At 41.4% G+C, this 27,811-nt stretch overlaps 1 protein-coding gene across 4 annotated transcripts in view; it reads right to left on the bottom strand.

Annotated features, from left to right (window-relative positions):
* Window positions 1-27,701, bottom strand: part of nipbla (NIPBL cohesin loading factor a) — a 35,633-nt gene extending 7,932 nt beyond the window's left edge. The window contains exons 1-33 of one of the 4 annotated variants that reach the window (XM_038702695.1): window positions 27,319-27,701; window positions 25,667-25,741; window positions 24,347-24,496; window positions 23,920-24,085; window positions 22,242-22,342; window positions 22,017-22,128; window positions 21,616-21,779; window positions 19,395-19,543; window positions 18,480-18,570; window positions 17,987-18,208; window positions 17,543-17,797; window positions 16,692-17,443; window positions 15,478-15,691; window positions 15,195-15,371; window positions 14,541-14,714; window positions 14,117-14,278; window positions 13,886-13,989; window positions 13,699-13,785; window positions 13,264-13,495; window positions 12,547-12,698; window positions 12,368-12,448; window positions 12,092-12,192; window positions 11,745-11,871; window positions 11,562-11,644; window positions 11,168-11,300; window positions 10,488-10,631; window positions 10,246-10,332; window positions 2,458-2,678; window positions 2,174-2,276; window positions 1,852-1,950; window positions 1,505-1,651; window positions 308-442; window positions 10-108 (exon numbers count right to left, since the gene is read on the bottom strand). In XM_038702695.1, coding sequence (XP_038558623.1) covers window positions 10-108; window positions 308-442; window positions 1,505-1,651; window positions 1,852-1,950; window positions 2,174-2,276; window positions 2,458-2,678; window positions 10,246-10,332; window positions 10,488-10,631; window positions 11,168-11,300; window positions 11,562-11,644; window positions 11,745-11,871; window positions 12,092-12,192; window positions 12,368-12,448; window positions 12,547-12,698; window positions 13,264-13,495; window positions 13,699-13,785; window positions 13,886-13,989; window positions 14,117-14,278; window positions 14,541-14,714; window positions 15,195-15,371; window positions 15,478-15,691; window positions 16,692-17,443; window positions 17,543-17,797; window positions 17,987-18,208; window positions 18,480-18,570; window positions 19,395-19,543; window positions 21,616-21,779; window positions 22,017-22,128; window positions 22,242-22,342; window positions 23,920-24,085; window positions 24,347-24,410 — 4,938 coding nt within the window. In that variant the 5' untranslated portion in view covers window positions 24,411-24,496; window positions 25,667-25,741; window positions 27,319-27,701. The remainder of the gene's footprint in view (window positions 1-9; window positions 109-307; window positions 443-1,504; window positions 1,652-1,851; window positions 1,951-2,173; window positions 2,277-2,457; window positions 2,679-10,245; window positions 10,333-10,487; window positions 10,632-11,167; window positions 11,301-11,561; window positions 11,645-11,744; window positions 11,872-12,091; window positions 12,193-12,367; window positions 12,449-12,546; window positions 12,699-13,263; window positions 13,496-13,698; window positions 13,786-13,885; window positions 13,990-14,116; window positions 14,279-14,540; window positions 14,715-15,194; window positions 15,372-15,477; window positions 15,692-16,691; window positions 17,444-17,542; window positions 17,798-17,986; window positions 18,209-18,479; window positions 18,571-19,394; window positions 19,544-21,615; window positions 21,780-22,016; window positions 22,129-22,241; window positions 22,343-23,919; window positions 24,086-24,346; window positions 24,497-25,666; window positions 25,742-27,318) is intronic. The other 3 variants (XM_038702696.1, XM_038702697.1, XM_038702694.1) reach the window with 3 other exon arrangements.
* Between the last annotated feature and the right edge of the window lie 110 nt (window positions 27,702-27,811).

The raw sequence follows: 27,811 nt of genomic DNA, 5'->3' as shown, positions 1-27,811 counted from the left end.
GAAACTTACCACATCAGTGATGTTGAGGATCTTTCTAGTCATGGTCTCTTTGTCATGGGCTGGGGTCGGTGTAAACCACAACTTCTGGAATGTCTCATTCACTAGTTTCTATTAAGAACACAAGTTCATGTGACATTAGTGTGGATCTATACTTTGTATTATATCACAGATCCTAGAACGATTTGTACAGACATTTATCTAAAAAGAGGCATGAGAAGTAAATTGAATAATAATGATAGAAGAACAGAAGTCGTATGTCAAAACAATAAAAATTGTGACGGGACAAAAAGGTGCAGGTCATCCATACCTTGATCCCCTCTTCATCATTGACCCTGCGGATCATCCTCACACACATCTCAGTAATCTTACTGAAGGTCGGCTGCTCCAGACAGATGTCTCTCAGGATCTTGATCACCCGTTTTCTCACGCTGATACCAGTGTCCTGTGCACCAAAACCAATGCAATTCAAAAACAAGGCTCTTGATTTCAGAAACATCTGCATGGGGTGCATTAGCATATTTCTACCAATAGGTGGCAGTATGAGACTACAATGAAGAGTGAACTTCTCATGAACCCTCCTGAACATTTCCATGACAACAGGCACAACAATTTCAATGCGTTCACTTCTCAGATCCTGAGTACAAAGAATAACTACAAAGCTTGTGTGTTGGACTGCATTTCAATATCGATAGCTTTTATTACCACGGCAGTAACAATGAGCTGTGTTAACCCTCAACTGCATGCTGCTATTAAACCGCCTCTGTTTCAATCATGTAAAAGAAAACATAAAACATCCAAAATGTATAATTTAAAGCAAATTTCTTCAAACTCAATCCCTGCAGTGTTTTTCCCTGTTACCAGAAAAAAATTTGCATTCCTGCCTCAATAGAAAAACTGCCCCCCACTCATTCCATTAGCACGCGTGTTAAACAGCAACTCCGTTTCCACACCGGTTTGGAATGTGAAAAGTTTACCAAGAACAGGCGTTAAAAGGTTTTAAAATGAAACTACAAAAAACATATTGTGGGTGCCTGGGAGAAAAGTTGTATTTCCACTTGTGACATATGAATGGACCACAAACGGCCACCCAGGTGGCGCGGGCCATAACAATCAACTGCCAGTGCACGGATTGGTGGATCACAACACAAAAGTGGAGCGCAAAGACAGTTTCAACACAACATGTGAAGTTATCGCCAGTACAGCAGGGTATTTCCTGTTCTGATGAATCATAGTTTTAACTGCAGCATCACAATAACAGACTCTGAATGCGGCATAAACACAATGGACCCAACATGTGTGCATCAGTGCAAGTTGGCGTGTGGTTGTTTGGGGAGCACTGAACTGACACATCAATACCTACAGATCACACAGCCTAACATCATAGCAAACAAGGCTCATCCACTGAATAGTAAAAACTGCATACATAATTATATGTATACTTCATAAGAGGATTGTAAGACCTCACAACACAATGTGTCTGATGAGTCTGATTTAGGCAACTTACCAGTATCCTTTCTATGAGCATGTCGTAGTACTGCTCAGTGAGTTGGGGTCTGCTGAGAACAAATTTGCCAAGCAGCTCCACGGCTGCCTCTCTCACACTGGTGGAGTTGTCCATCAAACGACCATGGACGCCACGCTGCATGTCAGACTGCAGAAGTGGAGAAGAGAGTGTCAGCATGCAGCGTGTAACTGTTGCATACACAACAGTGAATAACATAAAGTAGAATAACAATACACTTTAACAGAACAAGAATATGACCAAAAACAGCCCACATAATGTACAGTATTTGAAATTAATGTACAATTCAGGCATGACAAACTTGTTAACAAACACAGATCCTCACATACCCGTGCCAGTATGCTGGGGTCCACAGCCACAACCTCAGATAGACATTTCATGGCTTTGGTCCTTACAGCAATGGCACTTTCCCCAAGCACTCTCAAGATCTATAAAAAAAAAAAACAAGCCCCCCCCCCAAAAAAACCCCATCAGCCTATGAATACGCAAACTGCTCTTCTTTCAGTTCAATGGTTTTCTAAACAAAAACAAACCAATGCGCCCTATCACCTGTATTATACTGTTTGAAAGATTTTTAGATTGTTGATGTATTTTATGTTGGATTTATTTTAAAAGATAAAGATACTTGTGGTATGAATATTCAAATCTTACCTGCGTTAAATAAATATCAAAGCTCTGGGCGAACGGCCTCATGGAGGCCAAATAACGCACGATCAGACAAGAGTCGTCATAGTCCACAGTGTCAGAGTTCATTCTGGAGAGAAGGACAAAGAGGAAGACAGTTATAGGATTATACAGTCATATGACTTGCAGTGAGACTGTAACTGACAGGTGGCTGCGACAACAACAAAGAAACACAGGACAGTGCAATCACTGAAAGCTCACATTGAATGAGTGAAATAGAGTACATCGCTGACACATTCACACATCCTTACTTCAGTGTGGCGAAATGAGCCGGCATGGTCTTGATGATGTTGCGCAGGAACTTCTTGCGCTTCTCAGCACGCTGCATAATTTCCCCCGTGGTCTCAATCTCCTTGGCATGTTGGGGTCCGTCCGATGAGTCCTCATCCTTTGGATTCTGGTTCCGCATGGACTTCTCAGCCTCCGTAGTGGCGTCCCGGAACCACTGGGCAATGTAGAACTTTCTAGCAAACTAGAGGACAAAGAAGGTCTCAGTATCAGGTTTGGCTGATTCAAAGAGTATAAAAAAAATAATAAATAAATCAATGAAAAAAATATGAAATATACAGTGCCTTGCGAAAGTATTCGGCCCCCTTGAACTTTTCGACCTTTTGCCACATTTCAGGCTTCAAACATAAAGATATAAAACTGTAATTTTTTGTGAAGAATCAACAACAAGTGGGACACAATTATGAAGTGGAACGAAATTTATTGGGTATTTCAAACCTTTTTAACAAATAAAAAACTGAAAAATTGGGCGTGCAAAATTATTCAGCCCCTTTACTTTCAGTGCAGCAAACTCTCTCCAGAAGTTCAGTGAGGATCTCTGAATGATCCAATGTTGACCTAAATGACTAATGATGATAAATAGAATCCACCTGTGTGAAATCAAGTCTCCGTATAAATGCACCTGCTCTGTGATAGTCTCAGAGGTCCGTTTAAAGTGCAGAGAGCATCATGAAGAACAAGGAACACACCAGGCAGGTCCGAGATACTGTTGTGGAGAAGTTTAAAGCCGGATTTGGATACAAAAAGATTTCCCAAGCTTGAATCCAGGTGTTAGAATGGCCAAGTCAAAGTCCAGACCTGAATCCAATCGAGAATCTGTGGAAAGAACTGAAAACTGCTGTTCACAAACGCTCTCCATCCAACCTCACTGAGCTCGAGCTGTTTTGCAAGGAGGAATGGGCAAAAATTTCAGTCTCTCGATGTGCAAAACTGATAGAGACGTACCCCAAGCGACTTACAGCTGCAATCGCAGAAAAAGGTGGCGCTACAAAGTATTAACGTAAGGGGGCTGAATAATTTTGCACGCCCAATTTTTCAGTTTGAAATATCCAATAAATTTCATTCCACTTCATGATTGTGTCCCACTTGTTGTTGGTTCTTCACAAAAAATTACAGTTTTATATCTTTATGTTTGAAGCCTGAAATGTGGCAAAAGGTCGAAAAGTTCAAGGGGGCCAAATACTTTCGCAAGGCACTGTATTTAATTAGTTAAATGGTTTAATTAGGGTTAGGGGGCGACAAAAATAATCGTGACTAGTCGACTAATGGAATAAATAATTAAAGAGGTGGTATTATGCTAATTTTCTGGTTAAAAATCCCATTTAGGGGTTGTACCAGAACAGGTTTACATGGTTTCATTTTCAAAAAACACTATTTTTTTTCCCCCCATACTGCTGCAGCTCCTCTTTTCACCCTGTGGTGACGGCCTCGTTTTAGCTATAGAGTGATACATCTTGTCTCTAAATGATCTTTGTTGGGAGTTGCACATGCGCAGTTCCTAGTTAAGGACTATTAGCCAATCGGAAGAAGAGAAGGGTGGGTCCGTGAGAAGCAATCACGGCTTCGGTTGAGATGTGTTGCCGACCAGCAGCATAACGACAACATAGACTGGAGCAAGAGTTTCAGAGTGGTGCATTATTAATCTGTAACAAAAGTATCTTTCATCCATAAAGTTTTAACTGAGAACTTTAAGTCCATTGACTGCCTGGAGGGTAGCTAGTTTGGAAGGGAGAGGAGAGGTGTGTCCTGCAGCTCAGTGTTTTTCCACCGGTGTTTCTGAGGGCGTGTCGGACTAGCTGCTTGGCGAGCGTTATATGAGGCGCATTTAGCTTTCATCCCTGTGACGTCACAGGCTTTGCAGCTCATGGCGCGCACGTTTGTCCAATTCAGATTTGTAGTTACGTGATAAGTGGTTGTCAAATATTATTTATCTAATCTCAATCAAGCGGCAACCTCTGGGTCTGAAAGTGAAACCATGGAGACCAAACTTAAACCTTCATTCTTTCTAACGGCCAGCAGGGGGCGAGTCCGCTGGTTGCAAAAAGAAGTCTGGGGGCTGAATAATTTTGCACGCCCAATTTTTCAGTTTGAAATATCCAATAAATTTCATTCCACTTCATGATTGTGTCCCACTTGTTGTTGGTTCTTCACAAAAAATTACAGTTTTATATCTTTATGTTTGAAGCCTGAAATGTGGCAAAAGGTCGAAAAGTTCAAGGGGGCCAAATACTTTCGCAAGGCACTGTATTTAATTAGTTAAATGGTTTAATTAGGGTTAGGGGGCGACAAAAATAATCGTGACTAGTCGACTAATGGAATAAATAATTAAAGAGGTGGTATTATGCTAATTTTCTGGTTAAAAATCCCATTTAGGGGTTGTACCAGAACAGGTTTACATGGTTTCATTTTCAAAAAACACTATTTTTTTCCCCCCATACTGCTGCAGCTCCTCTTTTCACCCTGTGGTGACGGCCTCGTTTTAGCTATAGAGTGATACATCTTGTCTCTAAATGATCTTTGTTGGGAGTTGCACATGCGCAGTTCCTAGTTAAGGACTATTAGCCAATCGGAAGAAGAGAAGGGTGGGTCCGTGAGAAGCAATCACGGCTTCGGTTGAGATGTGTTGCCGACCAGCAGCATAACGACAACATAGACTGGAGCAAGAGTTTCAGAGTGGTGCATTATTAATCTGTAACAAAAGTATCTTTCATCCATAAAGTTTTAACTGAGAACTTTAAGTCCATTGACTGCCTGGAGGGTAGCTAGTTTGGAAGGGAGAGGAGAGGTGTGTCCTGCAGCTCAGTGTTTTTCCACCGGTGTTTCTGAGGGCGTGTCGGACTAGCTGCTTGGCGAGCGTTATATGAGGCGCATTTAGCTTTCATCCCTGTGACGTCACAGGCTTTGCAGCTCATGGCGCGCACGTTTGTCCAATTCAGATTTGTAGTTACGTGATAAGTGGTTGTCAAATATTATTTATCTAATCTCAATCAAGCGGCAACCTCTGGGTCTGAAAGTGAAACCATGGAGACCAAACTTAAACCTTCATTCTTTCTAACGGCCAGCAGGGGGCGAGTCCGCTGGTTGCAAAAAGAAGTCTGGTCCCATTAGAAATCATCCAAAATAAAATGTTGCTACTTCTCAGCTGAATAATTACCTCAGTAAACACTTTCATAATGGGTTTATTATCTCAGTTGCTAGTTTCAAGTCTTCTTCTACACAGCATGATCATTTAGTAAATTATGGTCCTATTTAGGGGGAAAACAGACAATAATGTAGCATATACATTTGGGTGGGACTACCTTGTGATTGACAGGTCGCTACCATGGCAAGGATAGAGGTGACTTTTTTCCGCTGCTCTCAGGGTTTAAAAGTCAAATTTAATGCTTTTTAAGACCTTTTAAGACCTCAACAAATAAGACCTCAAATTCTGAAACAATTTCTTTGATAGAAAAGAGACTCGCTTTTGATCTCTTAATGAATGACGCAATGCCATATTTGGCAGTTTTATTTTCACCACAGGTGAATGACTTTACATATTCCGAATCGGGGAACATAGATGCTGTTTGCACCTGGCATTAAAATGTATTTTGGGTAATCAGATTGTGATCGGGTAGCACTTGACCACATGAAAGTACATGTGTAACCCGAGACGCATTGAGGATAGATTGTGATCCGATCTGCAAAACGACCTCTGGAGGTGGTCAGGGACACCATGACCACATGGATGCAAATGTATTTAGGGGTGAGAGAAATAATCGATTCTTAGATGCATCACGATGCTGATGTGGAAGATTATGAATCGATTAACAAATGTCTAAAAACTGATTATTTAAATGTTAATTGGTAACGTGATGTTGACGGAACGCAAAAGGCAGAACTCGCGGAAATGCAGCGCCCGGACCGTCTGTGGAGCGCGCACAACAGAGAGACCAGTGTTCCCCTGTATTTGCCACCGCTGCAGAATGAATAACCACCCTACTAAAATGTCACACAATCATTAATATCAATGCGCATGTTATGATTTTAACTCACACACTGTGAGCATGGTGACACTCGACAGCCCCCTGCGTATTGTGTGTGTGAGGATGAGCGAGCGAGAGAGCGAGCGGCAGAACGTGACGGTGAAAGTTAGCAGAGGAAAAATATTAGCAGTAAGTTTCAGTCTGGCAGTAAACGTGCAGCGTAGGTCACGGTGTGTCCGTTAATAAAAGTCTGTAGTTTCCCCAACGGCTGGAAATGTGAAGGCTGTTAGCGCTAGCTAACATCTCCTCTGCTCTCTGTCCCCCCACACCAGACTCCAGACTTTTGGGGACAGAGCCTTCAGCGTCACAGCCCCCACCTTCTGGAACTCATCCCCACAGAGATCTGAAATGCTCCCTGTCTGGACACTTTCACAAATCTACTAAAAACCCAGCTCTTTACCCAGGCATTCAGTCCTGAATGACTTTATGTTGTTCTGTAATTATGTGTAAAGTGTCCTTGGGTCCCGTGAAAGGCGCTAAAATATTTATTTATGTAATGTGTGCTAAATTAGTAAAGTAATATTAATTATCAGCTGTATGTCATTCCTAACTAAACTACTAGTCAAGGGCTGAACACATCAGGCACAAGCTTAGACTAAACTGATGTACAGCTCTGTCCTGTGTACACATACTGTACAACCTGATAATTATTTTTCAGTTTTCAGGAGTCTGATAACTGAGGGACCATGGAGCTGAGGTTAATAAAGTAAATTAGGGATGCAAACTAGTGCTTTTAAGCTAATTAGATGTTTCTTTTGGATTTTAATGTGCAAATTAAATGCTTAGTAATTATCCAGGGAGCCTGTATAGAAAAAATGATGCATCGATAATCGTTTTATAATCGAATCGAATTGCGAGGTGCCCTGAGATTCCCACCTATAAATGTGTTGTCTATCTACATACAACAACTACTTGAGTGGAAATATGTACTGGTCGCAGCCTTCTGCCAATAAAATCCAAAAGTCTGACAGCGCAGACAGACGCCTGGACAGTGTGTCCGTTCAGTGCATAAATATGCTCAAACATTGTAGATTATTGATCTTGCTCATGTTTTTGTTGAACTGATCATGTCCGTTTGTGAACATGAACTAGGGGGCAATAAAAAAAATAATGTTAATTATAGTGATACAATCTTCCTCAATAAAAATCAGGGTATATACAGGAATCTTGAAGTAAAATTCAATACCTTTTTAAGACCTTTTCAATACTTTTTCAACATATTTTAAGACTGCCACGCCACTTTGAGCTGTAACCGATAAAATCAGCCACATTTGAGTTTTTAAAAGGAATTTAAATATATTTATAACATATTTGTTGCCTATATGTCATCAGGTTGTAACGCCATCTAAAAATTGAGGCATTCACCAACTTTCTCAGTTGCCTATAACAGCCTGTATGGGTAAACTGTTTTCTATGTGAAGGACTGGTCAGATTTTCTGCGAAAAGCAGCTGTCTTACATAAGCTATGACGTTTATGTAAACAACATTACAGCAAATCATGTGAAACACAGTGTAATTTTGTGTTTTAGTTGGTTTAAACTAGATAATGTGAGCTTGCCTGTAATGATATGTGTGATAATTTTCATCAAACACTTGATCAATACAACAAAATTCAAATAGGCCAGGAGGGAACAAAGATGAAGAGAATAAACTGAGTGATGAATAACGTAAGTAATGTAACTTAGGCGGTGTAGCACAGTCACAGCCTGGAGGAGGAACTGGTCTAAATGACTGTATTAGTATAATATTATAACATTAAATTCAAGGCTGTGATTGATCTGTTCACAAAAAGTGACATTGACGAGAGTATCGGCTTTATGAAAAGTTGAACGTTTTTCAATAAAAGGCACCGATTTAGCTAAATAGCCAGCTAACGTTATACAAACCCACACGCTCCTTGAATGTTACCTGTTATTTTCTGTCTTACTGATTCAGCTGCTGTTGGCGCATCTCACTCTTGTTTTTCAGGGCTGTTCAAATGGCCACAGAGCGACCGGCCAACCGGGTTAATTCCGTTACTCCTGATCGCCACTCCGACTATGTTTTGGACAATTAGCATTGCGGGTGGGAGACGACGGTTTGTAGTTCGTAAATCATTTTCCGGTTCGCACGGATCTATTTTTTGGAACGTTTACCAGTGAAATAGGCGCTTGGTAGATCCCTGCGCCTAACGTTACAGAAACGAATCACACAGTCGCTACTCTCTACCTGTGTAGTATTTTTGGCTATGCATTATAAATAAATACGTTCATCTACACTTTTAGCATACAAACTTTTGGACAAACAGGATTTTTACATTGAAAAAAATCTGTAAAATTTAATACCATGTTAAATGGTGATTAAGACTTTTTAAAAGCCTTAATTTTGCAAAATTGATTTATCACCTTTTAAGACTTTTTAAGACCCCGCGGACACCCTGAAAAATATACAAATATTCAAAATATTTGATTTAAATTATTTTAATCACAAACAAATTAGCACTTTCTTTTCTAGTAAGATATTTATTTTGTTGAGGAAAAGCGACTGAAAAAAGATTTGACTTAATTATTCTCATACATATTTGTTGTTTTGAATGTTCTACCTCAGCTCTGTGAAGTGATCCACTATTTGATACCAGGCTGCTTTTTGGCATCAAGTGTTTGACATGTTCTGACTATAAAGAAAAGTTTAAAAGCACTATTAACCATCTGGTTTCTTCAAGAGCAAAAAATTCAGCCTTTAAACTTATAATAAAATAATAATAATGATTAAATAATGATTTTACCATTTTTGGCCATATCGCCCAGTCCTTCCTCATACACTGCTGTGTTAAACTCAATATAAACTACTAAAATAATAGAAAAGAGTAACTTATACAAAATAACGAAAGGTAGCAAGAAAACAATGTCAGACCGAACTTAAGTTTCACTTTCCGGCCGATTTAATACACAGGCGCACCGCTGAAGAGAGGTAAATAATCCATGGAGGAAAACAAATCGCGGTGAAAGACACACTTTTAGAAAGTTATTTTAACCTGTAGTTATAGATAATTTTTAGGACTTGCGCAAATGAAAGGAGGACGTGATGTCGGCTACAGTTGTTTGAACTAGACAGAACGATCAGTCTTCCTCCAACCACTTTAACTTGCATCTCCCAATCTTGCAGACACGACTGACAATAATATGACAGGCAGCCAGACGTGAGCGTCTGAAGCTAACGTGAACGTAACATGAGTTATATTAATGGCGGGGTCTCGCATTCTCAATTACTAAAAGAAAATCATACAAATACATGCTAATTAGGCGTTTTAGGCGACTGTGCGTGACAATTTTCCCACCAGCCTAAAAGCAGCATCGGCAAATTTAATACCTACAGCAAATTTACTGTAAATTTAAGACAATTTAAGACCTTAATTTCCCTGATTTCAATTTAAGGAATTTTAAGAATTTTTAAGGAGCCGCTGGCACTGTGTAAAGTTTGTTATTAAATGGCTGTCAGCAGGAGAGAGAACACGTCATTAACACTGATAAATAACTTTTGAAAGGAGGGTCAGTGAAAATCGTCTTCAGGCCATTAAATTTCAAACCGACTGGCCTGCTGGGGCCGGTTGCAAAAAACTTTAACGTTGAGCCCTGATATGGCAGTTATCCACAGGAAGGTGCTTCAGAAGATGCGTATACAATTAATAGATTTGATATCTAAAGCTTTAACAATGTCTAAAGTCACCACTTTATTCTGATGTAAACCCACCACCAGTGATGCATCTGTCTCAGCATTTTCTTCCAAGTAGTCCAGTAGAGCCTTCTGCAGCTGCTGGGTCTCGTCACTTCCTTGAGACTATATAACCAGAGAAAAAGATTTTTAAAAAGTGCCCTTCACACCACTGCATAGTTGTGCAAATCTTTAAGAAACACACATTTTCAGCTTGTTCCATTTAATATATAAATGGAACAAGCTTGACACTATAAACATCTAAAAAATTGTTCTTCTACCTCTTGTAGGATTCGATCAATTGATCTCTGGTCCATCTTGCTGGTGACAGCGTCCTTCCTCAGACGGGCAGCCACAGTGCCCAGGTAGTCTAGAGATGCAACTCTCAGGGCCATCTCTGTCTGCTTATTACTGAACTGGTGTACCTGATGGGAGCGGAGACAGACAGAGAAAAAAAAACATGAGAAAAAATGTCAGCAAGAGACGCACTGTTATCATATTACACATTAGACCATGATTGACTTTTACTTATGGCTCTTTTCCACCGCATGGTACCAGCTCGACTTGACTTTTTTTTGGTCTTCCATTGGGGAAAAGTTGTACCTGGTACCTGCTACTTTTTTTCGTATCACCTTCCTCGAGTTTCCAGTCAAGCTGAGGCGAGTTGAGCTGATATCAGCAATGGAAAAGTGCCATTACAGGCAAAAAATGCATTTAAGATGAAATGATGGCAGATGTAGTCCAGCATTACAGAAATATCTTAAGGGACTACCACGCCATTAACATTCAAAGAATAGACACATAATGAGTTGCAACAAGTCTGTGTCTCAGCAAAGGGGTCCCTTTTTTCAACGGACGATAAAGCTGCCCCCTGCTATTAATCTGGATCATCTTTCCTTCGAAACACTTCATCACACATAGTAGCATCTCCAGTTTAAAGAAAGAGCTTTGTCACACTAACCAGTAGTCTGCCAAGCAGACTGAGCAGCAGCTCTGCAGCAGGCCACTCTGGTTTGTTTACTGTCGAGAGCAGGTCCTGGACAAAGTTCTCAAACAATGGCCGGTAATCTTCTTCTCCCTGTTTACTGCCACACCTGAGGGAGGGGAAAGACAAAACAAGAGTCAGAGGAGGAAAAGGGAAATAAAAGAAACAAAGGGAAAGCATCATGAGAAATGAATTAATGGTATCAATAATAATCAGAGGCCGAGGGCCATGAAGCAACAAGAAAATTAAGGCATAGAAAATTTAAATTTGTTAGGTTTAACAAGCCAGCAGACTAATGAAGTGTTTGACTGCTTAACAACTTTGTAATTAAAAAAAAGCATATTTCAAGGCAGTATAGAATGCTAATCACTTTTTGAGGAAGACTGAGAGGAAGTTTTGTGCCGTTCTCATCGCCGTTTCATACGAGTTGGTTATCAACACATCTTGATCCACCTAGAAAAAGAAAAGGGATTCTGAGCAAATAATATATCTGAATGTGTGTTTGTATTTGTACAAACTGTACGTGTGCATGCGCGTCAGCTTGTTCTCCTACCTTGTCGCACTCTTCGAAAATGTCCTTGTCGTTGGGGAGATGGACCACACACTGGATCAGCTGCAGCACCAGAGCCGTCACCATTTGGATGTACATCGGCTCTCCGTCCTTGTCTGAGCTGTTCAGCCTGAGGACACAAGAGGTGTACATGATAAGTTACAATTTTGGAGAGTATTCCAGGAAAATAACTGACTGTGGTTTAGAGAACACACTTTTACACTGGGAAATATTCGCCTCTTATTTTGCTACGTTGATGGCCAGACAATAAGCAAAGCCCCTCATGTGATGCTTATCCCTGCAACGCCTATTGGCCATAAATCAATTTGAATTCATATTAAACTAATTACCTGAAATTCCTGAGGGAGCGTTTGCTGGTGGGCAGTCTGGCCAAAGAGGTAAAGATCTCCTCCAGGATCAGCTGCCGATGCTTCTCATAGCGTGAGAACACCTGGAGGCAGGAAATAAAAAGGCAGTTAGTCTACACCTCAATTACAGTAAACACACATGCAAAGATAATACATACAAAAATGCCAGGAGGCATTTAACTGCAAAAAAACTGCAATATAGTCCAGATAAAGTGACTGTGTATTTAGATAAACACTGAATTTCAGTTAAAGACTTACTGCTGTAACTAGTTTAATGGCACACAGCTGCAGCTCACTGACATTCTCCACAAAGAACGGCGTGATTCCCATTGAAGAAACCTGGAAAAAACATAAAAGGCATGAATCATCATGTGGTTTGCGATGCTATTTTTGACATGACAAACTGAACACTGCTTTTAAGTATTTTTATTTTTTACCTGGAGGATGGTGGTGTCTGTGAGTAGTTGGATCTCTAGGAGCTCAGAGATGTTGCTGACGATGTCGCACACTTTGTTGTACAACATGATAATAACTCGCTGCTTGTGTGTGGAACATTTCGCACGTTTTGCCTTGGAGCTCAACAGGCCACCTAGATAGACAAGAGGAACCCTGTTGAATCCTTTTCTCGAAGTGTTTTGGACAATGAACCATGATTTTACATACTAATAAATGTTTTCCCTTTCTGTTAGTGTTTTGCAGGCACTCAGCTGAATTATACTCCCCATAAACTGCAGGGACGTTAATGTATATCATAACAGAGCTAACAGATTTATAAACATATCCTGAATGTAATTCAGGGAGCCATTTAGGTCGTTCTACAAATTAATGTGAAACTCACTGAGATGCTTAGTTTCTTACAGCTGTAATTTCTGCTACAGCTTATTTGTGCATAATGTATACAAGATACTTAAATACAGAAAGAGTCTGAAGTTAGTAAAATATAAAACCATATTTTCAAGTGATAACCTTGTCATTTACAGACATCAGGGATCAATAGCTGACAAGTCTGTCCATCTCACAGCTTAGTTCTTGGGTGGTTTCAGCACAAAACTGAACAGCAACATGCCAAAACATATCAATTTAATTTCACTCACTTCACAACCGTATAATGCCCAGGCTAATGTAAAAATAAAGCTCTTTTTCTTTATCCTCACCTCCATGTGGGTCCACCCTGTAGACCGGGTCGTACTGTGGATACAGTGTGTTCTGAAGATGGAACTTGGTGTATTGTAGCACCCGCTCTATGACGTCTTCTATGTAGACGGCCTTTGGCATGTGCGATGAGGTCATGATGTTAAGAGCTGTGAGACAGGCATCAGCTGACTTTGTGACTCTCTCCATTATCAGGTCTCTCCACAGTTTCTCCTCATCTTCAGCATCGTGGTCCTGAGGTCAGAAGTGAAACATAAAAAAATAAACGGTTTCATTCTAGCAAATGTGGTTAATTTTCTACTTTTGTTGCCAGTGACGGTATCTTTTGATTTTCGTACATGTATACTGTATGGATTTCTGCAGTATACCCCCATCATGTTAGTTAAATACCACTGCAAAGAATATTCAACACAGAGAGAGACAAGAAGAGTGCTCACATGGTTCATCAGGGTGGAGAGCTTGGACCCATCCTGGATGTTCTTTTCCAGTATGTTCAGCAGCTTCACCAGCTTATCTGATGGGATCTACAACAACAGAGACCATTATTTAGACCTATATCTGAAGCCGCATCACGCATCCACAACAGTCCAACTACAGCCTTTATATCAATAGACTATACAGTACCCTGCTGGAGATCCCCATGGCCTTAATCTTGGCAGACTCGCTGCCCAGCTCATTCAACTGGTGTTTACCAAGCAGCAATTCCTGAGGTATTTCATCATCATCTGCTGTTGGAAAACACAAAACAAAACATTACACAAATTCACAATTAAATAACATTAATAAATTGCTCCACTTTGATTTTCAAAATCAATCACAGTGGCAGATAGAAAGCCAGTCAGCGCTGATGTTTACCCATGGTAGTAAAATCCACATCCTCCAGATTCTCCAGGATATTGTCAATGCTTGCCAGGAACCTCTTGAATGTAGACGAGTCCATCAACTCCTCTTGGGTCAGCTTAGGCTCATATGCTTTCCGTTTCTTCTGCTTTTCCTTCATTTTCATTTTTCTTGCAACTGAGTACGAGAAATGTCATCTAATTTACTTTCTGTTTGTTTTGTTTTCATTGTGTGTGTCTGATAATAAACACTGTTCAAGTTCATTATTTTAATAACTGAAACCACTGAAATCATTAAGTTTAATGCGTTATATTTATCTGACAAGTATGGATGCAATTCATTTAATGCCTCAAATTCCCCTATCTAATGTGGCATTAAATACCACCGTCACACACATTTCATAATTTGAAATGCTGTGGCACATGGCTTGAATACAGACCTTCACTCATACTCGGTGGGGGTGAATCTTCCTCGGAGGAGTCTCTGTAGCGGCTGCCTGAGCCTCGTCGGCTGTCCCGATGCCCGCTTTTCCGATGCTCCCCTGAACCACGACGCTCCCTTTCTTCAAAGTCCCAGGACCTGTCTTTGTCCCGGCGCTGCCGCTTCCTTGCAGCTGTAGAGTTTATAGAAGATACTTTATTGTCACATACACACACATGTTGTCAAATTCACTCTCTGCATTTAACCCATCCCACAAGGGAGCAGTGGGCAGCCGCTGTGCAGTGCCCATGGACCAACTCCAGATCTTTACCAGTGTCTGGTCAATAGCACTGACTGGACATGTTGGTGGTGGGGGAAACCGAAGTACCTGGAGGAAACCCACGCATACACGGGGAGAACATGCACTCCACACAGAAAGGCCGGGCCTTCCTGCTGTGAGGCCACAGTGCTATCCACTGGACCACCGTGCCGCCCCAAAATACAAAAGATAACAGGTCCTAAGATCTAAAAAACTTGTTATATCACAAAAACACTAACCTTTACAACAGTAAACTGGGATCCGTTCATAACATTTCAAGCAGTTTTTATTTCTCTAATCAAATGACCAAACCTTGTGCAAAGATTGGCAGCGAGAACTGACAAGAAGACTCACACTCTCCATTTGCATCAAAGTCGTCATCCGAGCTGACCTCAGCATATTTGGGCTTCTCATTTACAGTGCTTCGTTTCCTCTTGTTCATCTTTACCCTTTCGCAAAGGGGCATGGTTGACTCAATCTCTGCCAGCAGCTCTGGGGGCAGCTCCTTCAGGACTGCCGGGTCCATTCCACCTGAAGATTTCACAATAACATCAAGTTAGTAACAAAAAGGTAATTCTCTTTCTTCTTTAAGTGTATGGAAAAACACAGTACAGAGAGAGTTAAAAAATGTTCTTACTTTTGCCAGACTTTCCTGACGATATCCTGTTCTTTCCAGACTTGCTGTGCCGGATGATCCTCTGGATCTGGTCGACAGAGAGCTTTTTCAAGAGCACTACAGGCTTTGGCCTCTTCTCAAAGTCCTGCACCAAACCCAGCCTCTCCAGTTTAACCTTGGGCTGGCCCCACACTTGACTTTCAGTGGACCCACTGCCATCCTTGTCACGTTTGATCTGGGAAAAAAAAAAAAAAAGGAGTCAGGAAATCCCTCTGGGGTTGTCAAGTTTGAAGCTTGTTTACAGAAAAGCAAATCAATGAAGATAGTAAAATAGACAGTAAACAATGGATCAAACTAATTGACATGAAATTAGTGATTTTGATGTTAGCTTCCACTATACTTAAAGAAGTACTCCACCTTTTTTCCAACATTAACTCAATGTCTTTAATTGTGAGAGCAATGGTCAATACTGTCAACACTGAAGTGCAGAGGGAGCAATTCCCCCCAGCCACTAGTGGTGACTAGTGAAACCTAAGGATGTTTGTTCCTGGCCACATTTGCAGGTGACATGCCATTCGTTGCAGGTCTGCTGCAGATTAGCTAACAATTTTGATTGCTACATCAAACAAATGGCAGTGTAATCTTGTTTGCCTGGGTGCTAAATATGGCTACTCCATAGCAGCTGCTAGCAAAACAGCTGCTTCCATGTTCAAATATTAGCTCAGCAGCCTTTACTATGATGGGGGCGTGTAACTAACTGCGTCACGGCTTGTGGCTGGGTGTTGCATCTCTGAACACTGTTCTGATAATAGATATTGTAAGAAAGGATGAAACAGGTGAAAGCTTGACTGTATAAAGAAAACATGTTTTCACTCCAAATGTTTGGGCTGCACGGTAGTAACAGCAAACGCTTTCAGTCGACCCATATGCAACATCTGCAGTGGAGCATTTCTTTAAAGGACTTGTGTTTGTTTCCACACAGGACTAGACGCTTAATAAATTAAACAAAACAATTGAGTCTACTTTTAACAGATGGTTAGGTGTGGGTTAATGTGTTAACAGAATTACCAAACCCAAGAATCAAACAAAAGGCTTACAAATGGAAAAACAAAAAAAACAAAAAAAACATAAACCAAAGTGAGCAGTGGTGTGATTTGGTTTCGTGAGATTGCAGGCAGTGATAGTTGAATGATTGGTAGGTTGGTATATATTTGGTTTGGGTCAGCCCAGATCACCTTAGGGATCTGGAAGTTCTTCAGTGCGCCACTATGGCCTCCCAGGAGATGAGCAGGGAAAGAATCTGGAAGTTTAGCACCAGAAGCAGATGAGGCCTGTTTGGAACCATCTTGCCTATTGCTGCTCCGACCAGGCTCTCCAGTGGAAGAAGCCCGGAAGCCAGACCTATCTCGGTCACTTCGGCATCGAGAGTCAGGGGAGCGTCTGTCTCGACCACCAGTCTCGCTCCGATGCCGCCTATCTCTGTCAGATTCACGGTCCCTGTCTCGTCCGTGTTCCCCTCGGTTTGATGACTTTGGCATGTCTCCCCGTCTGTCCGAGGACTTCTCATCATGTCGGTGCTTCGACGACTCCCGACTTTCTCTCCTGCTGTCATGTTTATCAACCCTGTTCTTGATGACTTCAGGTCGACCGTCTGGTTTCAACCGCAATGCCGTGTCAGAACCTTCCAATGCAGCTGGCCCACTAGCTGGTTCTTCAGGCCAGCGTTGGGCCTCAAGGGCTGGAATAGGGGCAGCCAGACAAGGGTCGAGCTGGCCATCAGCGCGGCCTGCCTGCTGGAGGTCGATGCTCACCATGAGGGGAGGGCGGCTGGCACCATTCCCAGCTGCGGTGGCCTCTTGCGGTGTCAGTTTGCCAGCATTGCCCCCTCCTGTTGATCCACTGCCTGGGGCACCTGTGGGGCCACCTGGTCCCCCTGCACCTGGCTCCAGGGGAAATGAGTCCTGTTTTCTCTTCTTCAGAGGCTTGTCTGTAAAGAAACAAAGACAACAGGTGCGTAAAACAAACATTCACAACAATTTGGTTCAGATTTTATCCATATAGTATTTCTTAAAAGATTTCTTCACACCTTTATCTTGCACCTCCTTGGAGCATTTCTCACTAGCTGCCTCTCGTTCTATCCTTTCAATTTCAGCGAGGGCATCGAGCTCTGCCTCATCGTAAGGGGAACTGGGAGGCTGGAGACCACTGGCACCACCTGCTTGCTGGGAGGCCTGCTGCTGCATACGGACTCCTAGATTTTGCTGGAGAACAGGCACCTGCTGAAAGCCCAGTTCTGCCTCCATATTGTCAGAGTTCTGGTCAATGCCCGGCACAACCTCACCTGAGATATAAAAAAAAATAAAAATAAAAAAAAAAAAAACACCACAAGATTTATTTTTGTTCTTAAAAGACGTGAGCACAGCCTACCTCTTCTAGTGAAGTGAAATTGATTACGTTTGAAACGGGAGGTGTAGTAAACTGCATAACAAAGGATGGGGCTCCAACAAAGATTGAGCTGAGCTTCACTTACCTGGGGTGTCGGACTCATTTGACTTAACCCTGGACAGCTTGAGGGTGAGTTTTGTAGAGTCCTTGTTCGGAGAGCTTACAATGTCGTACATATCTTTCTCCTCTTTAACCGCTGGGGGTTTCTTCCTTTGCTGGAGCTGCTGTTTCTGGTCAGGTCCCCCTTCTCTTGGTGAGGGCGCATATGGAGGTGGTGACTGCAGAATCAGTGGGGGACGGGAACCCGCTGTGAAGCAACACCAAATAGAGAAGAAAGTTAGCCATCAATAACATGTAAAAAGAAAGTGCATGAAACTTTTAATGTTCCGTGCTATATAGGAAGACGGCCACTGAGACTGGGGCCTTATATCGCTTTTGAGTGACAGCAGCCTCAAATTACTATCCTGCCATGAAATTCATACTATGAGTATTACAGAGCCAACTTTTCCCTAATTGGAAAAAAATGTAGGTGGGAAGTGTGCACTGTGGTGCCTCCTTCCCTCTTCAACTGTCCTTACATTTGGGTGTTCCTTCACTCCCTGCTGGAGAGCAGCCAGATTGTGGAGACCTCAGAGGAAAAGAAGGATTCCTCATGGTGGAATCACCCTCCTGGACAACACACAGACAAGACAAATGTAAGCTTCCAGACATGAGCTTTACACTGGACATTCAACTAAAACAGTGCTGCAAAAACATCTTAACACAGTTAACCGGAAGTCCACAGATGCTTTCCCACAATTCAGCCAAACCATAATGTTCATTTGATTTTACACCAAACGCTGCAGCAAAACCTCATTACTATGGGCACATAATTCAGTGCTTTCCCTAAATATGTTTTGCTTTCCCCTGGGCATCGTCCCTCAGTAGGAAAGAGAAACTAGTGAGATTCCACATTCAAACGCAGTGTTGATTTAGAAAAGCACTAATTGAAAATACCAATAGAAAAAAAAGCTCTGAACTCAATTGAAATCAAATTCTAAAAACTAAAACAGAACTAAAACATAGACAAATATACCCACACACAAGTGGCTAAACAGGTTTTATTCAGAAACCCATGTACCTGGTTGGTTAACATTATATAACGGCCCCTAAAAACTTAAGAATTACTTTTCTTCTCTTTTGCCTTGGGCGGTTTGTAAAAGCCTGAATCTGGCTGTGCAGTCTAATGCACAACAGATATTTATTATTTCAGCAGTTTGTTGCACTGGTGCCTGTTTGCTAAGTGAGGAGTGATAGTGGGGCCTTTCATATACAGTGACATCACATGCAAGCCCTCAGTATGCTGCTTGGAGAATTTGTCTTTTTGGCTTACAAACCCTCCAAACCATATGCCAGTAAAAATTCATTACTGTGACTTTGTTGTCCGTTAATTGTTTTACCTTGTTTGGGTAGTGAATTAATAATGTATTCATTCTAGGCTTTGTCAGTCGTACCTCACTGCTGAGTCGGTGTACAATGTTCAGGTAGTCCTCCGTGCCATGTCGGTCTGAGTGGTGGTTGGCAGCATTGGCCATCTGCCCCGATACTTTGCCCTCATGGATATTTCGGATGCCGCCTGGGACCATGGGACTGGCCACAGACACTACCAGAAAAAAAGAAAGAGGTCATTAAATAAATAATATAACATTGTTCAATATGACATAACATGTTCTCTTAAAAAATTTGAGATGTTGATCCACCCGGTTCCTCCTGTTATTAGTCAGATATTTTACCAGTGATCAGCAAGTGTATAATTTAAGGCATTAAATGCAAAGCAACAATATTTCAACCAATTACTTTTAACCGTAGAAGCCACAATTATAAAAATGTTTAGTTTGTTTTCATGATCAGAGGCCATGAGTTTTCTAGCCAAAACTCTAACCATTATGCAACAGAGAACATTTTTTCAACCGTGAAATTCACTGGATAATAAATTTTATAATAATAATAATACTCCAAACCACAAATACAACTCATATTAAACTTAAATTACTAATTATAAAAACTATTAGCATATCAGACATTGGTTGTTTTTTCACATCTGCCAACATTTACAGCAACGACCATATGACGATAAGCCAATATTGACTGATAATATCGGCCCTGCTCAACACCTGGGTGTAAGTCATGAAAGATTTACAAAACGGGAGTCAAGAATTTAGTTTTACAATAGAGAAACCATTACAATTCATGCATAGCTAATAAAATCGAGATGTTATCATATCAGAAAACAAACCTAAGATCCCCAGTTTAAAATGTGAACCCCTGATATCCCACATCAAAGTACAGATCTCCTCAGGTGGCGGTCAACACAACACCTTACTAAATTGGGTTCTTTACCCGTATATGTACAACTTTTAGACAACTTTGATTAAGACACCAACAAACCACAAACCTTTAAAGTAAACTTCATTCAAATTGTATAATGCTATGGGGCTGCACCCAAATATTCGACCGTTGGGTACACATTTGGTTTTTTTTTTGCACGCCTGACCTCCGCAGCAGTGAATGTAACACTCCAGTTCACATCAAAGGGAAAACGAAATGAAGCCCTCAGCTGTGTGTGAGCACTTTAAACTGAGTGATGACAGCAGTAGTGTGAAAGTTATGGTGTTTATTAATTTTACAATTGTTTAATTTCATTACATATCAAAACAGTCAAATTTCCTACATTTTAAAATTAATCAGTATCAAACTGTAGGCTGGAAACAAACAGCAACACAATGAACGTATTTAAATAAGCCTAATTATATTAGGCCGATTGTAGAAGAAGAGCATTTTGTCGCTATAATTAAAATTAAAAGTGAATTTTGCATAATAACGTGATTTAGTTCCGCTACCGGAAACACCGCTTATCCCATGCGCTCTCCGCCCAGCTAAACTATTGCCGGATTCTGCTTTGGAGCTGCTCGGATCAGACTCTCTCACTCTGGTCTCTCAGCTACGGTTCCCCCTGCTCTGTATAGCAGCCACCAATCAGAAGTACCAGCTCGACTCGGCTCAATTTTGTTTGGTTTTCCATTGCGGAAATGTTGTACCTGTACCTGCTTCCAGGTACTTTTTTTCCTATCACCTCTGTCGAGGTTCCAAGCGAGCTGAGGCGATACTAAAATGTGACGTGAAAACACAGCAGACTGCTGATTGGTCAGAGAGAATTGTTACTATTCACTGCATCATCACTGCACGCGCCAGACAGAGGCCAGCAACATATGGTTTTACATTTTACTGTTTTCGTATGTAATTTCATCACTAAATCAAATTCTGAGAAGTTTTTAGGTGAGAAATCAGCTGTGAAGATTTTGAATATTGACAGTTTTACGAAAAGTGATGGTGGAACAAAAATGTGCTTGAATATTTTCGGAGTTGAGGAGCTCACAGAGCAGAGAGTAATGTTGAAACATTTTAACTTAAATACAGAGAAAGCTGTGTGGATCGCTGGTCTGTGTGTCGCATTGAACATTACGCCGCGGCAGTTGTGTGTGGCGTCGCTATGACGACCAGCTACATTGAGGGTATCTCTGGGTACTATCTGCAAACCGAGTTGAGTTGAGTTGAGGCGAGGCGAGTTGAGCTGGTACTGGTAATGGAAAAGCGCCATTATTCAAATAAGAGCTTGTTCCCCTCATTCATGCACATGAACACGCCCCACACACACACGCGCACACACTTTCACACCTTGCTGTATCTGTTGGTGTTGGTTATAGCTGGGTGGTTGTTGGTGGGGATACTGCTGTATGTAACCAGTGGCAGGGCTCTGCGGAGTGTAGGGGCTGGGTACTGGACTGTTCTGCTGGCCCATATATCGACTACTGGAACCAGTCTGGGGCGACACAAACCGGCTAGACAAAGTGAAGGAGAAAACAGGGAGAAAGAAAGTGAGCAAGCAAGCGGAAGGAAGTTGCATGATTAACAGAAAAATAAATAACATTAAATAACTTAAAGACAACTTCATATACACACAGCAAATAATCCATGAAGCTAGATAATAACTGCAACTGTGATATATGAAATCATATAGTTAAGGTTTTTGGTGTTATGATACATTAGAGTCAGCTCAATTTTGCAGACTAACTCACCTTGATGGATTGGGAGAAATTGCAGCCGGCTGGAAGTTTGCAGACTGGGCAGGGCTGTGCATGGAATTTTGGGTAATCTTGTACGGCGGTACCATTGGCTGCTGCATAACATCTGTTCAAAAATGAAAATGCAGTTTATTTGTTCATAAATAGCAACATGAAGTTCTTCTAAACTGGATTGCATGCTTTCACGTCACAATGTACAACAAGTATGCCTCTCCATACTTTTCTCCCTGAAGATGCCAGGGTTCCTGGCCAACATGGTCTGCAGGAGCAGTGGTGCATCTCCCTCTGGCTCATCGCTACCCAGGTTGTCCTTCAGCTCTCTGAAAACACACACAAGCTCAGTCACATAATACAATGGTGAGAGCAAGCTAAGTGGGTAGCACAGTTAGTGCTGAAAGACAATACTGAATCATGTTTATATTCTAAACATGTATGAATGCAAACACGTATTGATTGTAAGGCTGCACTAACAATTTCTCAAATTGATTAATCTAATGATTATTTTTTTTCCAATTATGGTGCTTTCAGACCAAACGTGAATTTAATCCTCGCGACGCTTTCCTCGCGTGAGTACATTCGCTGCAAGTGTTCACACACAACACGAGAAGGCGATTAGAACCCTCGAAATTTCGCTCGAGTTGGAAATTTTCAACTCGCCAGCACCTTCGCATTGACTTTGTATGTAAACTCACAGCCCCGAACGCTCGCTTCGCTGTTGGTCTGAAAGCACAGTTAGTCAATTAATCTCTAACAACGAATTTATTTAGGATTACACAAAATATTTTTTTATTACTCAATTAATATAACAATTCATTTTTACAAAGTAAATATCATTAACAATTCAACTGAAATTAAAAAGGACTGCTGTGACACAGATTAATGAAAACACTGTATGTCAACACTTTCCCTTAACTGGAGAATCAGTATTTTTACTAAAATACTTGACTTAAAATGGTGAAATGGATTTATTTCATCACTCAATAATACGCAGTAAGATGATCACTGTTAAATGTATTTTTGCATCAGTGTGGGGCAAAAATTAAATTAAACGATTTACAAACTATACAGACAGAAACAGACTGCAACAACAGATTGTAACATATGTTCGAGCCATTTTTTTCACTCATACTTGGCTGTTAAAGTAAACCAAAAATATAAACTGCCAAACGTTTGATGACACATGGTGTAACGTTACGTTACACTGCTGTGATAAGCCATTTCCAATTCAGAGAGCGACATGTTGTTGGGTCTCTGCCTAAAATATTCCCTAAAATATTCACTTTAATTGATATTAATGTTCAATCGCAAGGTTTTTTAGCTGTAGCTTGTTCGCCGAGGGAATCCCTGCTTAAATCGGACACAGCAACATTTTTTCATTATCGATGACGTCAACGAATCGCCCCATCCTTAATTGACTGCATGTATTAAACATACATATGAAACATTTTATGCATGTGTAGATTAATTCAGGGTTGGAAGATTTAACTATATATAGTACTCAATGCAAAGATGTACACAGTGTAAAATGCTAGCCATCCCTTTGACATATTCAGTTATTCATTTTTTTTAAAACTATAGTTTCCCTCAGTTCTTGACTTATAAAGATGTAGTATTTGCATTTAGCATGTTTGCACACACATAAAGCATTAACATGTATTCTGGTGTTATGTCTTCCAAGCCTCCATCTCATTAAAAATGCATCTTCTTTTATTTCAGTTAGAAAAAAAGCTAAGCAACAGCTCCATCTCCACAACTCTTCTGTTGTTAACATCAAATTATGTTGGACCCCAACCTGCAACACTGACAGCACAACCATTGTCAGACAAACGCGTTGCGTCCCTCTGTTAAGGATCAGGACACAACTTTGCCATATAGACACTTTCACTTATATACTCACATGTGCTCTGTGGAGACCTGGTTTAGACCATGGGCTAGCTGGGAGGCCAGATTTTCATCCCGACAGCCCAGTAGGCAGGTAACTTCCTCTGCGATCCTCCCATTGTATAGGAGGCTCTTAGTGGTGGTGGCCGGGAGAGGGGAAGGGAGGGGCAGCTGGTTCAACACTGAGACCAGAAGAGAGAGATGGTGGAAATGACAGAGGTAGAAGAGACAGAGGGTGAGAAACAAGCGTGAGCAATACAGGACACGTAGTTGAAGAAAAGTAGAGAAAAGAAAGTAGACAAGGCAATAGACATAATATGTTTTCCCAACTGCATATTTACACGTGTTCAGACAGTATATTTTAGCTTGGCATTTAACACCGGAAGAGGAGACAGAACAAAAACTGTGACAGTGTATTTGGAACATGGCCGTGTGTCACTCACAGTCTGTGAGGCTAGCGATCCCAGCAAGAGTGGTGATGGGAACATGAGGCATATCCCCATTCATGCTGAAGGTGAGGGTGGGGGAGTGTGTTGATACACAGGTAGATCAGGGGGCCGATGGACGACACCCGTCCTCACATCTCCTGACACCTAGGAGAGAGGAAGGTTAGTCAGGGACAGAGAGAGGTGATGAAGGGATGGACAGTAGAAGGACAAGAGTTGGCAAGAGTTGGTGGAGGAGAAAAGCCATGGATTTACAAAATGAGTAAAAGCAGCAAAAATAGACATGAACAGAAATAAAAATCAACACTATTCAGGCACACGGAATCTTACTCAAGAAATGTTCGAGATGCAATTGAATTGATACCGTATGGTCAGAGAACAAGATCACCAACTATTAGAGCATCCTACAGTTCAGTCCTGCTGTGTTATTACATACATTACACAACATAAGCAGCAACAAATGAAAAATTAATTATCTGAGTCCAATTTATTGATAAATAAAATCTTTTCAAATGCTTGTGACTTTTGTCACACCTTCCTTTGTACATCATAGCCTCAGTATAATGACTAGTGCTTATTATGGATATTTTAAATGTCACGTCAGACTACTTACACTTCCTCAAATAGCAGATATGCAAATACATCAAAAATGGAAACCAATAGTGCTAATGTTCCCCAGTGATTAAGTCTTGGTAATCTGATTGTTACTGATAATATACCGTGGTGAGTATATACCAACATTCCTCTATTTTCTCTTCATTTCTTCTCTGACGGGACTTTACTTAATATCGCCTGTACTGTGAAACAGGGTAAGTAATCAACTGATGTAAATCTCTGTGTTTGTACCATACAAGTCTATTACCCTTCATTTATTTCAAAGCACAGTGCTCACAGCTTATTAAGATAAATCTGCACAAATTAGGGCCCTATGTAGCACTTAATTTGTCTTAAATCCCACTGCTTGTTAGGTGTCCTTGAACTCCCCAGTAAGACAGTACAGGAGGTCAAAGAAAAGCAGAGGGAAAAGCCAGCTGAATATCTAAACGCAGCCCCCGCTTCACGGACCAACTTGATTGCTACTACAAGCTGAAAGAAGCCCAGTGCAGGACTCTCATTATCTACATTACTCTCCATGAAAGAAAATTGTGATGAATGTGTTCACATATTACAGACATCAAAATCAAAAACACTGATTACATGCACAAGGCTCAACCTCCAGCCAAACATGTTATTAACATCCTCAGTAAGAGTAAACAGGCATTATTGACAGTGACAAGTCAGTGAAATGATAAATGGCTCAAACCATTGTAAAAATACCTTTTCGAAGAATTCTGTGCAGTCTCGGGTAGACTCACTGACATTTCAGATAAAAAGTCCTACTCCTTATATCTGCTGAAAGAGAACATGGCTCTGCATTAGACTGTCATAAAAAAAAAACTGCATTTAATTCTTCTTTAGGAAAAAAAACAGAAAAAGTTTTTCACAGTTCAACCAAGAAACTAACCCAAAACAACAAAATAATTTAAGATAGTGTGTCACAACATTCCCTGTCACGCATGCATTTCAGATCTGCAATGGCCAAATCATTACTGCAACACAATTTTAAAAGTTAGAATTCAGCTGTATGCAGCTCTGTTGACCTTTTGTGAAATCCCTTTTAATGACTTCTAATGAAGTGCAACATGTTTAGCAACTTTTGCAGAATACTGATGCCACGTAAATCTGTAAACACAATGTTGCAAGCAGACCTCAGTGCAAGCCGATCGCTGATGTCAAATAGTAAATACGAGATTCTGCACAAGAGAGGATCAACAGATGGATACTGTAAACATTACATTAGTTGGTCTAACGTTAGCATGCTTGGTTTGTGTGTTCTTCCTCAGTGCGCAGGGGCTTGGCTGACAGCTGTGAGACTGACAGGCAGGAGGCAGCACAAAGGAACAGATGCACTGTGATGGTGGCGGCAGCGGTGGGGGGCTGCATCCTCCAGTAGCCCACAACCACCGTACACATTCTGCAAACTGGCTAACTGCAGAAAGCAGCCAAACTCTCATTTGTCGCGGTCAAGAAGCAAAAACATCTACGATTCCGACTGAGGGCATTAACATGTCTACCAAACTCTGAGAGCAAAAGTAACTGAAGCAACGTAGCTAGTGCTCAGTGACTCGTCGGTCAAAACATTTCAAAACAGGTTAGAAACTAAAACCAACATTAGCTTTTCCAAAGGCTCCAGCAAGTTACAGTACAAGGTCGGGAGGCAAATAACACAAAATAATGACAACCCAGCACTTAGCTAACGTATAGTTGACTTTAGCATCAATTGAACTGTTTATCTTAGTTAGCTGAATTACCAGCTGCAGCCCCGCTACGTTACTAGCGAACAACGCCAACGTTACACTGGCAAGAAGTTGACTGCCTGGGTGTTTCGTGCTACCCGCGAAGCTAGTGTTACCACTTACGATAGCAGCTATGATCACTAACGCTACCTACCTAACATTCGCTAACAACAATAGTCGTGTTTTAATAGCTAGCTAGTTATGCTAACTAGCTTTAAGTGTTGTTGGTTAGCTTCTAAAGCTGCTCCCCGTTCAAATAAGGGGACGGCGATTCAAATACTACAAGGAAGCGCTAATCGGGGTTGATGAATGTGAAGTCAAATTCCCTTGGGCCCGGGAAAATGCGGTGGGTTAGTGTGGAGAGATGTAACTGCAACGACACAGACTCTAATTCCGTGGCAACGGCCCAATCCTCGGGCTCGACAAATGACATCCAGTTGAGGCCGTGCGCCTCGGCGGAGCAAAAACACACCTAGCTAGCTTGGCTGGCTAGTTCGCTAGCTTCCGTTACCTCCCGGTCAACGATTAACGACGCCGTAGGTGGTCTTGCAGCACAACATTTATTAATGTTATTGTTGATAATCGCAATTTAAAAAAGTTTGGTTCATAAAGACAGATAGGTGTTATATTTACCTTCGGATGTTGCGTTCAAAGGGAGGGGAATGTTTTAGCTTGGTTTGTGTCCGTATCTCTAGCTCCCCCTTTCTTCTCTCTCGCAGCTCCTCCAGAAGGAACTCGATTGGCTTGCCAGCTAGCTGCTGAGCTAGCTTGCTAGCTATCAACAATAATCCGGGTCGGGCTGATTCGTTCGTCTTCCGTCACTCAAGGGTGAATGTTTCAACGTACGATCATGGGGAAACATTCGTTCTTCGCAGTTTCAGTCGGTCTGCGCCGACATAAACAATGAGTGCAGCCAATTTCGACAGTAAATGAGAAATATGACGATTGTTGCGATCATGAAGAGGCTCTCCTCTCGTAGAACAAAATGCCGACCGGAAGTTCTGCCGTCTGACTGACCAAAGATCTCAGGAGTGACTCCCTCCATCGGCGCCAAACAAAATGCCATGTAACATTTCGTGTTGTAGCCACTAGAAAGCGCTGTAAGACAACTTTACCTTCTTCGGTC

This window comes from Micropterus salmoides, unplaced genomic scaffold, assembly GCF_014851395.1.
Source record: "Micropterus salmoides isolate LMB-PRFRI ecotype aquatic unplaced genomic scaffold, ASM1485139v1 Ms_hic_scaffold_7, whole genome shotgun sequence".
Lineage (NCBI taxonomy): Eukaryota > Metazoa > Chordata > Actinopteri > Centrarchiformes > Centrarchidae > Micropterus > Micropterus salmoides.
This window is presented reverse-complemented; position numbering and strand designations above follow the sequence as displayed.